General features: G+C 36.8%; 2 protein-coding genes across 2 annotated transcripts; one reads left to right on the top strand and one right to left on the bottom strand.

Annotated features, from left to right (window-relative positions):
• Positions 1 to 389: 389 nt before the first annotated feature.
• Positions 390 to 3,155, top strand: LOC130738900 (NADH dehydrogenase [ubiquinone] 1 beta subcomplex subunit 10-B-like). The gene is made up of 3 exons (XM_057591074.1): positions 390 to 761; positions 1,937 to 1,991; positions 2,892 to 3,155. Exons 1-2 carry the CDS (start codon positions 473 to 475, stop codon positions 1,966 to 1,968), a joined length of 321 nt encoding a protein of 106 aa, XP_057447057.1. The 5' UTR covers positions 390 to 472; the 3' UTR covers positions 1,969 to 1,991; positions 2,892 to 3,155.
• A 4,238-nt stretch (positions 3,156 to 7,393) lies between these two features.
• On the bottom strand, positions 7,394 to 10,293 carry LOC130738901 (zinc finger protein CONSTANS-LIKE 16-like). The gene is made up of 2 exons (XM_057591075.1): positions 9,011 to 10,293; positions 7,394 to 8,147 (listed from the first exon to the last, which is right to left on the bottom strand). The coding sequence occupies exons 1-2, from the start codon at positions 9,992 to 9,994 to the stop codon at positions 7,926 to 7,928; spliced, it is 1,206 nt and encodes a 401-aa protein (XP_057447058.1). The 5' UTR covers positions 9,995 to 10,293; the 3' UTR covers positions 7,394 to 7,925.
• Positions 10,294 to 15,946: the final 5,653 nt, after the last annotated feature.

Raw genomic sequence — 15,946 nt, forward strand, 5'->3', positions numbered from 1 at the left:
ACATCAACACAACACAAACACAAACTTTCTCTTTGAGATAGGGAGGCAATCACTAAGGTGAGAGACATGCTTCATTGGGAGTGAGACATGTACGTTGTTTATGTGGCAAGGGAGGATAATAACACTGCTGATTGTTTTGCGAAGTAAGCAGCTCGTGATGGGGCTCTCCGGCGTGTCCGGAAGCTGCCTCCTTCTTTTGATTTTGCGTCTATATCTTGATGCTTTGAGTAGCTAGTTTTCTTCTTTGTCTTTCTTTACTCTTGTAACAAAACAAAAAAAATTTATCTTTGAGATTTTTTCCCAGAAAAATTGGGCCAAGAGAACTGGTAAGGCCCAATCGAACACAAAAAAAGATGGCCCAACCAAACTCCAAGTGACAATCACTCACAATTCACAAACACTGTCGAAGAAGCACGAAGGTTTGGTTTCCATTGCGATTTGCGGAGAGTGAGCTTGTCGGAAAGAAGAGAAAATGGGAAGAAAGAAGGGGTACGTTGAGTTCGATGAATCGCCGCCGGACGATTTCGATCCGGCTCATCCGTACAAGGACCCGGTGGCGATGTTGGAGATGAGGGAACACATCGTCAGGGAGAAGTGGATCCAAATCGAGAAGGCTAAGATCATTCGGGAGAAGCTTCGTTGGTGCTACCGCATCGAAGGTGTCAACCACTTTGAGAAGTGCAAACATCTTGTTAACCAGTACCTTGAATCCACTCGTGGTGTTGGTTGGGGCAAGGATCATCGTCCCCACTGTTTCCACGGTGAACTCTCTCTCTCTCTCTCTGTGCTTAATGTTCAAAGATGAATTCTCTCAAATTTCTGAATGTTGTGTGTGTAATTTCTCTCAAATTGTGATTTTGGTTGCGAGTTTTTATGAATTCTCAAATGGGGTTGGTGTAATTTCTGTCAATTTGCGGTTTTTTGCTGCTTCATGTTCAGTGTGGTCAAGGGTATTGTGAATTCTCAGGTGGGGTGTGTGTAATTCCTCTCAAGTTGCGATTTGTTGACACCCCATGTTCATGTTTTCTTAATTTTGGAGTCGGGTGTGTGTAATTTCTATCATGTTTTGATTTTTGTTTGTTGCTCCATGGTCAAAGGATTTAGTTTTAGTATGCTGTTTTTGAGGGCTTTTGTTTTGATTACGTGAATGGAGTGGTTCAATTAAGCATTGGTTGGTGGATGTTTGGCCTGATATTGTGAAGCAAATTGTCAAGTAGGGTGTGTATGATTCTCTCAAACTGCCTATTTTTGTTGCTTGATGATCAAAGGGGTCTTTGGATATTCCATTCCTCTTGCTCAATTTGAAGAATTAAGTCTGATCAATTTGGCACGCTGTTAAAGGTTTCATTTTGCATGTTGAGTTTGAAGGATTAATTTTGATCAATATCTCATACTGTTTGTAAAGTTCATTTTCGTGTTCAATGCACAAGGTGTGTGTTAGAATAGAGAAGTTTATGTGGAAGCAATTTTTTTAGCTTTTTCGTAGCTGCAGGCTTTTAGTCTCTTATTGCAGGATTATATTCGATCTATTTTGGTTATTGAGTGCAAAAAGATGATAGATTTGGAATTGCAAAGCTGGCTCAATTCAGCTTGATCATTCTTTACGTATGGAGTGCTTGCATTGCTCTATAAGATAAAATAGTGAATGAAGTGACTCCATTAACCTTTAATTAATGGAGAGTTATCTGATATTATCTGCTGAAAGATCTTAAACGTGTATTTTTTGTTTGTTATTTTCAGCTACTGAAATGCAATTAGAGCAAACTGAACTGCATCATAAAATACCTATTTTAGAACCGTTTTATTTTGAGGGAATGATCTGGAATTCATTTGATGTTTCCCCTAATAACAATCTTTTGAATCATAGTTAGTTTTCTTCCTCTCTGACCTTAGGGCTTTGTGATAATTTCTCATGCCTTGTCATTTTCTGAACCAGGTCCAAAACCTGAGCCCGTGGAATCTGAATGACTGTCCTGTGGATAAATAAAAAGGTAATTCAAACTTCTTCGCTATCTGTTCCTCTTTTTAATATGAACAATTCCTAAATAAATCCTACTGAAAAGTAGTTGACCTTACAAATGAAGAAGTCTAGCCTACAAGTAGTCTCTTTGTTATTACGGACTTTTCATGATTCCATCTTCACAAGAACTTGAGCTCCTAGTTTGAAGTTTGTATACTCAACGTGTTGTTTGCACCCTATACATTGTTGGAGGAAGTATATCTGCTGTGTTAATCATTTTTTTAATCACACCAACATATAAAGAGCTAAAATAACAACTTCGTAGAAGGTCATGATTTGGTTTTTGTCTTATAGAGCTTTCAGCCTTAATCCCCTCATTTCTGGATTTAATATTGGTCCAGATGGCTTGTCTGACACTAATGAAGGGAATTACTCCTACAAGTAAATGAAAAGAAAACATGGTGCAGTTATTGCTTAAAATACATGGCTATTGAGTCGAAATAGTGACTAGTGAGCATCTCTAGGAGATCCTAATTAACCTTGCTACCTGCCCTGCCTCCAAACTTTATTCCTATAAGTGATGATTGATGGTTGATTACAATGTTGTTAAATCTATTAGAACTAATCATTGGTGTTAATTTATATATTTACTCAGGAACATTAGCTGTGTAAATTTGATAAATGCAATGTTTTTTTGAAATTTTGTGTCAAAGACTAGAATAACCCTGATTCATCTTGTTTATTTTCCCGTATTTTCCTGTATGGCTGGAAAACTAAAAACTATACAGATGCATATTTGATCAAATCAGTTTCTATTGTCATGTATACATAAGTGGTTTTTGTAGACTGTTATATTCTTTATTTGAAAAATTACTTCATTGTTACTCTTATTTGTGCCTCGGAGTGAAGATAAGTTTCGGTCCTCTTGCAGGGAAGATTTATTACCCAACTGATCATATCGCTGAAATCAGATAATTGGTGGAGAAGTGCCTATGTAGCAGTTATTGTGTTCTTGTTCTTTTCCGTTATTCAAACTTCATTTGAAGTTCAACTGTATTTTGGCCTTACGTCGGCTATTTTTGCTTGGCTTATCAGGCTTGTGTTGCTTGTTAACCTCTAAATGTAAACAAGTTTGAAAAGACTTATGAGCAGAAGTACATCAGTTTATGAAATAAGTTTCTCAGCATTCTCTCTATGATATGTGTTTCATCCCAGTCCATTCCTAGTATTCAACAGAAAGACTGTTTGGATTTCGAAACCTAATGTCATACAAGGTTTTTTAATTATGAAATTTGATGGTCGTAATAGTGGATTTGTTAGGGTGACAAGAATTTTTATCACACATACCTCACTCTTGTAAGGAAGAATATGAACTGTACAGTTGCAACTTGCAACAATGGTGTTGATGGTAACACAGTTGCATGTTAATGCAGATGTTACTGCTGAGGCATGTTAGAAGGCCCAGCAGCTTATTGAGCTTCCTACTCTGACATTGAATGATAGTAACTGAATTAAGATATTTTTGAAAGTAGGACTTATGATACAAATCCCCTATCATACAAGCTTGAAAATCTGAATATAGACATGATCAAGAAGAAAGCAGGGCTTCATTAGAAAGAGAGAGAGAGAGAGAACAAACCTGGGCAACAGTAGAGAGGCGGTAACTAGGGTCATCCTTGATGAAAGAAAACATGGTCTGCAAGCAAAAAGAAAACTGACAAAAATAATGTGAAACTTGGAGCTCCCTTCAATCCAATGGCTGGGCTAAGCAGGCGGTGGAGTTGCTCCCACGCCATGCACCTGGCCAAACTTGACATTTCCAAAATGCAGAAGCTGCATTGCAAGATGTTTAACTCTCAAACGTTAAGGTTAGCCGAATGCATGAGATGACAGCTCTTGCCTCTCCTCAGCCCTTCGTATTGGATTGAAAGGAGCTCCTCTTTACTTTTTATTAGTCCCTCCTCCTATGGTACTTCACCCATGATTCCTCATCATATTGCTCATTTTAAGTAGAGCCAATGTGTACAAGATGGTCCCTCCTTCCTTGCTCCTTAATACTCCTTAAAAAGGTTGTAGTTGCACTCTCCTAGATCTTCAACAATGGCTCATGGGTCCATACTTTCTCTTTCTCCATGAGAAACTCTGTCCTGGTTCATGTTGCTGCTAATGTGTGTATATATATATACACATGCACACAAAGCACCAGCAATGAAAAGCTAACATTTATAGTAAAGGTCCAAATTAAAATTTATTGGCAAAGTATAAAAGAATACTGCCATTATCCCATTTTCAAATCAAGGTTTACCCAAACAGCTTTGTTTTTAGTCAAACAAGCGTATAGGTAGGGCTTTTTTTTTTGTGAATAAACAAGCGTATAGGTAGGTTAAATAAATTTTAAATTAGCTAAAATGTCTAGTAAAATACAATTGAAGAAAAAGGAAAATTAACTTTTTAACTTCTAATTGCGTCAAAAAAAACTTTTTAACTTCTAACTAAATCATAATTTGGAAGTTAAAAATATTCTTCACTTCTAATTAAATCATAATTTGAAACTTAAAATTATGTCTAAATGCAATTTACCCATAGATTGGTCAAACAACCAATTTGTGGATGACATTCAATTTACACCTCATAAATCAATTGCAAATTGTAATCCAAACATGCGATTAAGGTAAATACTAACTTAAAGGCATGGTTAAGATTTTAAAATTAACAAGTAGTCTAATATACAGACAATTAGATTAGGAACTCTAAAGCGAGTTGATAATGTCAAGTGAAATATTGTGTCTATTTCTTTCTTCATAAATATTCAAGGGGTTCACTTATTTAATACATATGAAGTGAAAAATATATATAAATTTTAATTTGAGAAAACTTGAGAGAGTTTACGATTGAGAAGATCATGAATCATAGGTAAACATATTTGAGTAACTACACCAAGGAGTAGTTAGTTCGGCCGGTACATGTCTTATACTTCTTAAGTAAGATCTCATATTCAAGTCTTGTGAATAAAATAAAAAAAATTCTTGATCGGAGAGGTAATTCTATCGTAATGTAAATGTTCTTAAGTTCTTTTTTTTCTTAAACCAGTTCTTAAGTTGAATATGATTATCTTTCTTTAGATGATACCTTCCAAAACTGTATTTTTGCAATAATTAAGTCACAAAAATAACATAGACCAGTTTAAATTGCACAACATTTTTCTAAAATTTTGGATGTACATCATGAACTTAAGAGATAACAGGTAAGTGCATGTTTGGATCAATTTGTTTTGTTTCAAAAGAAATTATAGTGATATAGTTTCAAAGAGAGTTTTTGTTGATTTTTTTTTTTAAATTGAACCAAAAAAACTGGATAATTGTCCAAACCAATCAATTGTCAAAGTACCAAAGAGGCTCAGCAGTTCCTGCAGGATTCCCACGAGATGACTGATTCATAGAGTTTTATGATCACACAACACTTTTTATAAAAAGTTTTTCTTTTTCTCTATCTCTCATCATTGTACAAAGTTATTGTATAGGTAAAATTTCTATACATATATATTGCCATTTTCTTTTCCTCTCAAGAAAGTAGTTAAGAATGTTGAACAATGGCTATATATGTCTAACAAAGAAAACTTTGTTTTGCTTAATTTATAGCAGAAAGGACAAAATCAGCTGCTTTTATGTTGCATCCGAACAAGAAATCTGCAATGTCCGAAATGGCAGTACCTCTTCAACAAGAAAGCTCGTTCTATCCAATCCTAAAACAATGCTTTTTGTGACATGACATTGTAGTTGAGTTCCGAGGAAGCTTGTCTTCTGAATTATAGTATTTGTCCAGCTCCAATTACCTGGGATTCGGATTCCCTATCAGATCAGTGTTGTCGCCTTGTTGGTTTTTGGCATTTATTCCATTCAATATTCTGTGTGCATTTGCAAATATATTTTGTTATCCTCAATTCCTTTTTTTTTATCAAACCATAATGGCATAATTTACCATTTTTATATGTTTTGTTCCATTATGCTTATGTCCGGTTGGTGTTCGAAGTGGGTGGTTTTTATTTGAACGTCCCTCTCTCGTGATCAAGATTTAAAGGCTAAGATGTTTGATCAAGACTTGCCCAGAGATTCTCCAAGTGGCGAGCCGCCCTATCCAGGTGGCGAGTCATCTTGTCAAGGAGCAAGCCTTCCTTCCAAGTAGCCTAGAATCCTCTTTATTTGGTGTTTAACTCGACACTATTAGCCCATTGATATATCATTGCATTCCAAGAATGGACATTTGGGCCGCATTTGCTAAGACCCAAGTCCATATAGAATTAGGTTTAGGGTTTAGTATTTCGTACTATAAAAGGAAAATATTGATTGTAATTAAGAGGGTTTACTTCGTTTATACAAAAGCGGCTAGATCTGGATCCTTCCCTTTCCAGTAGGGTTTGGAGTTTGGTCATCGCTATTGTTTACCTTATGTCAATAGCTTGTGTTCACTGTGAGACCCTGGTAAAACGTTTCCCAAGTTCCAAGGATTCTGTTGATGGAGACTTGACTTGGAGTTGGGGGCTTCGCGAACGTGGCCCGGAATAGGGCGGTAGATAAGATCTGATAGGTTTGGAGCCTAGCCACTGTTACAATTTACTTTAAGTGAATAACATTCATCAAAATTCACATATTTTTCTTTTAGCTTAAATATATTTGTGGCCCATGTAAAAATATCTATTTTTTACTTTTAGTTCATGTAAAATTATTCATCGGTTTTGGTTACCTTAAAATTCACACTTCCATTTTTCGTCTACGCATTGTGGTAGACCATTTGCTGGTGGTTGATGGTCATCCCAGTCAAGAATGTCATGCCACCGTCCCATGGCATGTTGACCCATCGGCAACAACGGATTGACAGTCGATCAATCGGCTAACTATTGGTTAACAACTGATTCTTCAGCTAACGACTGATTGACAGTCGATCCATTAGCTAACAATTGATTGTTATTCGATCCAACTGTCTCAATTAACACCTTATGACTCAGCTAACTAGAATCAATTGCCACATTTAAACAGTTAAAATCGACTAATCAACTGCTGCAAAAGTTAGCTAAACTTTCCCTATTTCTTGGTTGTAACTTCAATTTAATGTGACTTCAATTTTTAATTGGTTGTATATTAAGCAATAAGTTGTTCTAAGTTCTAACTGATGTATGCTTAGTAAAGTGTGTGCATATGCAGTAAGCTATATGTGCATGCTGCCTTGATTATCCTATTCATATTTTCATTATCGAATCTTAGAAATATTGTGAACTTTTGCGATGCATTAATCTTTCTAACTTCTCCCTTCTCTTATATAGATGTATAACTTGTAGATATAGGTACCTGATATTAAACACTGATAATCAGTAGCATAGAAAAGTTAAAGTAATGGTAGCATCAGCATAAATAACTGAGTTTCTGATCATAACGAACATTGTGAAAGCCTTTTGAAATTTGATTACCCAAATGCTGAGAAGGACTGCCACTTCCATTAGTACTAAATAAAACCTGCTAGAGAAAGTCAAAAAAATATCCCAAGCGAGAGAAACCTGACCTAGCAGGTTAATGTTACTTTAGTACAGGCTATACATGACAACACCAAAGTAATCCAAGAGAAGCTTGGACTATGAAACTACTTACAAAAGCTTCTTCCATAATTGATTCTGGCTTCAGAATTAATTTGAGAAGAGTTTCTCGGAAAAGTGAATCACTTTGAAGCTTGATGTCACATGCACTTTATGGAGGCTATACATGGTAACACCAAAGTAATCCAAGATAAGCTTCCATCAGAATCAATTCAAAAACTCGGAAACTACTCATCAAAGCTCTTTCCTACCATTGATTTTGGCTTCAAAATCAATTGTAGAAGACTCTCCGAAGATGCACTAATTTCTAGGAAAAGTGATCACTTTGATGTGAGTGGTTATTGAGCTTGAAAAGCAGTTGTAGTGGCTCCAACAAAGGAATTAAGTCCTCTTGACAAATCGACCTTTCATTCTTGGTCTTTTCTCTGCGTTCAACTTCCTTACTTCATACCTTATCTTCTTGGCAAATAAACGTGTTCTTCTCTTCTCTCGGTACCGTGAGACTCTTGCTTCTCTTCCTCCATCTACACCACCCCCTATTGCCTGCCCCGTTAAGCTCCTTACTTCCCCATAGCAGCATTGGACATTTGCGCCGCTCGAACCCTTCACAAAAAACTTGAACATGTCAATAAAGTATACAAGTAATGTATGTTTGAATACTCAGTAAATTTTCATGTTTGAGGGAGAAGTGATTATCAGAAAAGTTATTAGAAATAGCTTTTGTGGCTAAGAGCGTCATAACATGCTAGTAGTTTTGTGTCATGAAGTGTGAGATTCCTTAATGTAAAAATTCATTCTATATTTTAACTTGTTGACTTGATTGCAATTAGGGTTCAAAATTAGAGTAACAATGCTATTTAGTACCAAAAACATATTGTGAAATGCATAACAATAAGTTGAGATTTGATTTTGAAAATAATTGAATATTCCACTTTTATTCTCTCAACCAATCATACATTCATACTCATTCTTATAACTTGTATAAAAAAATATTCATATACTAAAGAGAAATTTCCAAATTAAAGATGGTATCATGTGATTTTCAAAAAAAAGATGGTATCATGTGATATGAGCACGACATCATATCTCGATGGTATTGTCATATTTGCTTCAACCACATTAACCTGAGCTTGTGAGATTTTGTTACAATATTATAGTAATATATATTCCTCAGTTTTAACTAGGATGCATGTTTAAAAATCGTTCTATAATTGATTTTAAAAACAAAATTAATTATGGACTACTCACACAACACAATTGATCCAAACATATTATTTGAAGAGTCACAACACAATTGTAATTGAAAATCCTGATTGCAACAAAAAGCAACAAGAAAGATATGCAATTGCATGACTCTTGTATTGACCCATGCAATAAGGAGACTTGTGCTAGCTGAATTGTGAAGAGTAGCATGCAATTAATGCATTGCTCTATAAGCAAATTAATAGGTAGAGAGAAGAAATTACCAAAAAGTCTGGCCAGCAATCATCAGAGTTGAACTGAGGTGGGGTTGGTGTTGTCCATGGAGAACCTTGGCTATCCCAAGCAGCAATCACTTCCTCATAGTTTAGCCTCAAAAATATCTTCTTCTTAGCACCGCGACTTTCCACCAATGGAACCGCCACTTTTTCCTCCTCTTCAGCTGCTACCAGTGATTCTGATTCAAAATTCCAATCAAAAACCTCACTACTATTCATTTCAAGTATTGAATCCAAATGACAAGCCACATCAGCATCCAATTCTTCATCCTTAACCTTCACCATTGCACCTCCAAGTTCATCTTTGCAATTAACCAGTTCTGATCCCTTCAATGAATCTTCACCAAGCAAGCTTTCCACATCAGCAGCAAACTCAGCAAGATCCATATCTGATGGGAGAAAATGGGAGGAAAAATTCTCCAAGTCAAAGGCTTTTTCTTCACCATCACCACCACCACCAACATCACTTTTTATGGTGGTGTTTTCCAGCCTCTCATCCTTCACATCTTTGTATATACTGCAAAGCCCTTCATCAAATCCATCAAACACAGGCACAAGACATAGAAGCTCCTCATCAGTCTCATCATGAAGCAGAGTTTCTTCACTTCCTAACTCAGGCACAAGAGGAAAAAATGTGTTATTATTGAAAAGCACTTGTTGATCATTTTTGAGTCTTTGTTGTTGGTGCTTGTTGTTGTGACGTGGGGTTCTTGCCTTGCGTGTGAAGCCACTGTGCCATGCCTGAGCCTGTGACGATTTCTTCACCTTAGATGATGAAGCAGATTGAAGCCTCACCCTTTCATGCCTGCTAGCTAATTGGTTTGCAGAGTGAACAGAGTTATCACAGCCATGGCAGAGGAAAGCATCATCAGCAGCACAATACCACCTTGCTCTCACCTTTAAGCAGCTATCACAAGCTCTTGCTGTTTTGGCTCCCAATGCACTTGCAGCACCTTTCATTTCACTCATCATTGAACTGGTGTCTGATTTTAAACTGAATTTAACTATATAATGTATAGTTAGTTGCCAACAAGCTTTTAAATTGCAGTTGCGGCCGCGTCACGGTTCTTCGTGTTGTAAAAAACTGTAAATAAACGTGGCTGTCGCGGCCAAAATCACAATCGTGTTGCAGTTTTGGGAGTGAGTACAGTTACCAACAAGGTGTCAGAGGAATGAGTATAGAAGGGGTGTTCAATAGTTCATGTATTTATCTAGATTAGATACCCAAATGGTTCAAATTCAATTATTGTTTATGTAAATGTTGGGACTTGACATTGTGGTGAAGGAGGAACAGCTCTTGCCCATGTAATTTGCTACAAGACATTGGGTTTAAATTTTAGGGACCCATGACTTGGTCTAATCTAAGTGTTCATTGGTTAGAGATTTCATGTTCATCTTGTTCTCTGAATTCTCATTGGCTATCTTCTCTTTTAATAGATTTCTAATGGTCCCAACAGTTTAAATGTGTCTGTTTACTAGTGTTAAAATTTGAGTAAGACCTTTTGTTGTGTTGCCTCTATAATAATTCAATAAGAGTTCCAAAATACTTTTTTGTGGTCCCTTATGAGGTTGCTTTCACTTCACCTGTGGCTGCCTTCAACTTCTCTCAACTTCACTTTGTCCTGGTGCATTTTCCACCAATAGATGCAGCCCTGTGCCTGAGTAATATATGATTCTGGTTGACTAACTTGTGTAGCACCAGCTTTAGAGTTTGTAACTTCTGTTTCAAAGAAATTTGAGCCATAGACAACATCATGTTGTGTGTCTTCCTTTTTGTCCAAATTTGGTTAAATTTAGTGTTTTGGGATTTCATCTTTTTCCTCCTTTAGTTTTTACCTAACAGTGCTGCTTCCATTTTTTTTTAGCATTAACAACCACCAACCGCAACGTTCACTACAAGAAAATTGTACGTGACCAATTTTTCGGTTACTAAATGATTAAATTCGTTGTTAAAATGGTCAATAGTCAATTTAGCAACTGATTTTTATCAGTAGTAATTTGTTAGCCACTAAGCATCGGCGAACAATTTACCAATTTTTATCAGTAGCTAATTTGTTGACCATTAAGCGTTAGCGGACAATTTTGTTTTTGAGCTATCTAAACATTTTCAGAAAATGTGAAGTAGATGAAAAGAAAATGTAAAGTGGAAGAGTTCTTACTCTTAACATTAATCTTAATATCTCATGGATAAAAGGAGATTATGAATTAGATTTCTAACCAACTACCTACTATGAGGATGAAATGGATTCCCTGCCATTTGATTCAATTTAAAAGATAATTTATTAGCAATCATATTAGTCACCATTTACATATAAACCAATACCTGCCTAGTGTTGAACTCAAATTTCAATGCATGAAAGGCAATTTTGATGGGTGACAGAGATATACAAGTAGATAAGTATGCACAAATCCACGCTGAATATTGACATTTTAGTAATCAGTCCAAAGAAAAGTTCACCATAAAATTTCTACATTATTTTGGGCCTATAAAATTTCTATGTACCAGGACCACATAGTCGGCATAGGTGAAGCCAAGAGTGCTGTTTTTCAAGTTTCAGTTGGTTTTGCAATATCATAAACAGTAAGCAGTCTCTTCCGAGAGCAGCTTCTGCACTATATTCTAAACTTTTCCTTTCAATGAGTTCTCTGTCACGGGTTCCACCTAGTCATCTTGTATTATCACGGTTATGGTTAAAATAGTCATTATAAAGTGTAGAGCAATCAGTATTATCATTTCTGAGCTAACTTTTGAGATATAGTTAGATCTAACAATATTTTAACCTAAGCAGAGCAATGGTCATCTCTAAGCTAGCTTTTCAATAGAGTTAGAGTTACACCTAATTCGAATTCTAATACAGATTACCAATGGCGAGGGTAAAGGGTTAGAGAGGCATACATAGACATCCGCACAGAAAGAACAAATTTTATGTGCTATACTATACGATACAAATACAGTAATTCGTGGCATGTGGCTAATGGATAGAGGAATCATAGTACAATGTTCATATCAAACTGAGGATGATATTTGTAAAATCATCAAATTTGATGGAACAGTAGGAGCAACTGACCAAGTTATCTTATGACACCTGTTGTGTGTTCAGATGACATTGTGAATGTAACTGATCGATGAGATATTATGGCTAAGATTTATAGCAGGATATTCATGCCAATTATCTGTTGCTGATAAAGCCTAGGAACCATAGCTATCACTATGAATATAATTTTGATGAAAATGTTTCCCTGTTGTTACTATGGGAAAAGAATCTTCTAAACTTGCACTGTATCTGAGAACCTCATGTAGCTCTACAATCTTGTTCCCACTTAGTTTTAACCACCACCAACCTGATGCTACGATTTGGCCTGACTTTTTCTGCCTTAAAAGCTACTTTTAAGTAAAAGCTAAAAATAAAAGCTTTAAAAAAAAGTAAAAATTATTTGTCAGTTTTTATTTTTTATAACTTAAAAGTTACTTTTAATTTAAAAGCAATTATGTCAATTTGTAAATCCACAATAGTGGGTGGTCGCCTCAACGCTAAGGTGGAGGGTCAGGTAGCATTGATGGTGGAGGTCGGTGCTACCTAGTGCTGTGGCGGCGACTGTGGTGGAGGGTGGAGGCGGCATGATGGTGGTTATCAAGGAGGAGGTGGCGGTAGAGGTAGTGGTGGTGGAGGTGGTGGTGATGCCAGAGGGGAGAGTGGTGGTGGGGGTACCGATGGTCGTGGTAGTGGCTGTGACAATGGTAGTGGTATAGTCGTATAGGTGTTGGTGTTGGTAGTGGTGATAATGGTATAGGTGGTTGTGCCGGCAGTGGTGGTGGTGGAAATGGTGGTGGCGATGAATACGGTGACAGTGGTGGAGAGTGGTCCTAGTAGTGACGATGGTGGTGGATGAGGTAGTGGCAATGATGGTGATGGTGGTGGTGGAGGATGGTTGCTATGGTGGTGGTGGTGATGGTGTAGGTGGGTTTTACCTAATGGTGACAGCGGCAAACAGTAGTTGTGGTGATGGAAAGCAATGGTGACAGTGATAGTAGAGGTGGTGGTGGTAGCAATGGTGGTGGAGGGTGGAGGTGACGATGGAGATGATGACAAAGGTGGAGGTGGTAGTAATGGTAGTTGCGATGACAACAACGACGGTGGTGGTGACGCTAGCTGTGGTGGCTGCAATGGAGGTGATGGTCGTGGTAACGATGGTGGTGGTGGTGGAGGTGGGTGTTACCTGATGGTGGCAGTGGTCGTGAAGGTGGCATCGGTGATGGTGGTGGCGGTGACAATTGGGGCAGAGATTGCGATGATAACAATAGTGGAGGGAGGTGTTGGCAGTCGTGGTGGAAGGGTGGTGGCAGTGTTGAAGGTGGTGGCGACGACGGAGGTGATGGTGGAGAGACAACATTATAAAAGCACAAAACAATGACCTTCATAAAAAAAATAAGTTACTTTTTTTTAAAAGACCCCTCTTAATACTTTTTTTTCTAAAAATCTCCTTATTTTATTGTTCTTTACAAAAAAGGTGACCTCTAATATACACCACTTTTAGAGTGGTGTAATTTTACACCACTTTTTTTAACCTGCTATAACAGGTTAACACATCTTTTTTAAAAGAAATTTAATATCTAATAAATTTTTAATGATATTTTTTTTAAAATAAATAATTTGTTGACCTGTTATAACCAGTCAAAGTAAGTGGTGTAAAATTGCACCACTTTAAAAGTGGTGCATATTAGAGAGACCCCACAAAAAAATAAGTTACTTATTTTTCAAAAATTGTGTTTGACCCAACTTCTTCTTTTACGGAGAAGAGAAGAAAAGAAAAAAAGATGGTAAAAGATAATTGAAGGTTCACATAAAACAGTCTTAGACTGCGGAGGTAAAAATGAATTTTATTTAGGTTCAGACGATATAAAACGTATATCAGACGATGAATCACGTTCAAAGCCTAATCCAATCTTGTCATAAAGTTCTCTGTTGTTTCCATAGAGTTTTACAAGGTTGTCATGACCGAGAGTAAAATATGATATATCTTCAATTAAACCCTTGACTTTTTTCTTTAAAACGACGACTTCTTCATTTTCTTGAACTAAGAGTTCTTTTTCCTGTTGACACACCTCGTGCCCTTTTTGAAGTTTGGAAAATTGTTTCTTTAAGTTTTTAAATTTTGCTGATAAGGCATATGAATGAGCAAGTCCTTCATCATATTCTTCTTTAGAGATTTCAGATTTTACCTCATCTTCCTCAGCATTTGATTTGTCTACTGACGCCATGAAAGCAAAAAAGGATTCTTCATCATCGTCTTCCTCTTCTTCATCGGAGGTTCCCTCAGAATCATCTCATCCTACCGTAAGAGCTATCTTCTTTTTGTGGAAAGACTTCTTGAAGTGTTTTTTGGTCAATTTGGGGTATTCTAATTTAATGTGCCCTGACTTTCTACATTCATAGCAGACGATGGGTTCTCTACCAGTGATTGGACTATTGTCTCTTTTGGATGTTGATGAAGTCTTCTTGTACTCATACTCATTTTTGTAATCTCCTGTGGAGATTCATTTTCCTTTTTGTCGGTTGAGCCACATTCTTTTGAACTTTCTATTTAAGAGAGCTTGCTCCTCATCTGAATCTTCCTCAGAGATTTCCACCTCATCAGATGATGCATCTGGTTTTAGAGCTTTTGGCTTTGAAATCCACAAACTATTGCTTCTTGGCTCTTTCCTCGTCCTTAGCAAGTTCTATTTCATGCACCTTTAAAGATCCCAACAAATCTTTTATCTTCAGGGTGCTTAGGTCTTTTGCTTCTTGGATTGTAATAACTTTCGGTCTTCATGTCTTAGAAATACATCTCATAATCTTAGTTATCTTATCGATGTTGTCAAATTTTCGATCAAGATTTCTCAGATCGTTTACAATAGATTGGAACCTTCCAAACATACCGTCTATACTTTAATTTTCCTTTATTTTAAACGTTTCATATTCTGACACGAGTGCGCTGATTTTGGCTTGTCTTACATTAGTTATTCCTTCGTATGCGATAGCTAAGGCCTCCCATATTTCCTTAGCAGTTGCCAGGCCATTACTTTGTCAAGTTGAGCTTTACTTAAAGCACATTGAAGGAATAACTTCGTTTTGAAGTTGAGCTGGTCTTCTTTCTTCAAAGCACCTGTCCAATCCTCATTCTCGATTGGTTCACCAGCACCATCTTTGGGAACAATGTTTCCATCTTGAATGATTTCCCACATCTTGTAGCTTGAGGACCTAATGAACAGTTGCGTGTGATTTTTTCAGTAGGGATAGTTTGAGCCATCGAAGAATGGTGGTTTGTGCCTGGCTGAGCCTGTGGGGATAGCTTGATCTTCTTTCATGAATCTTCTCTCCACACCTGTTAAGATGTTATTTCTAGAGACGAAGCTCTGATGCCAATTGAGATGTAATAAAATAACACAAGAAAGGGGGCTTGAATTATGTTGTGTTAAAACTTTGGTTTTTCAAAAGATTATCAGTTTTAAAGATCTTTTTGAAAAAGTTAAGTTCAGTGGATAAAAAACAGAATAGTAAACGATAGAGACACAATCTTTTTATACTGGTTCACCCTTACACAGTAGGGCTACGTCCAGTCCTTGGTTTTACCAAGATTTCACTACCACCAAGTATCAAGGAATTCTCCTTTACACGTATTGTCAATTGAAGGTATGAAAAACGGTAGAAAGGGGGGTTTGAATAGCGTTTTTAGAATAAAACTTCCACCTTAAGATTTTAACAAATCTTTCGAGACACAAGTAAGGTGCTTAAGATAAGAGATTAGAAAAGCACACAAGGATTTTATCCTGGTTCACTTGATGAATCACTCAAGCTAGTCCAGTCCCCCCGTGAAGGTGATTTCTTCCTTCTTAGAATGAAGGCAATCCACTAATCAGATAATTGTTACAACTGCACTTGA

This window comes from Lotus japonicus, chromosome 2 (genome assembly GCF_012489685.1).
Source record: "Lotus japonicus ecotype B-129 chromosome 2, LjGifu_v1.2".
NCBI classification, from domain to species: Eukaryota; Viridiplantae; Streptophyta; class Magnoliopsida; order Fabales; family Fabaceae; genus Lotus; species Lotus japonicus.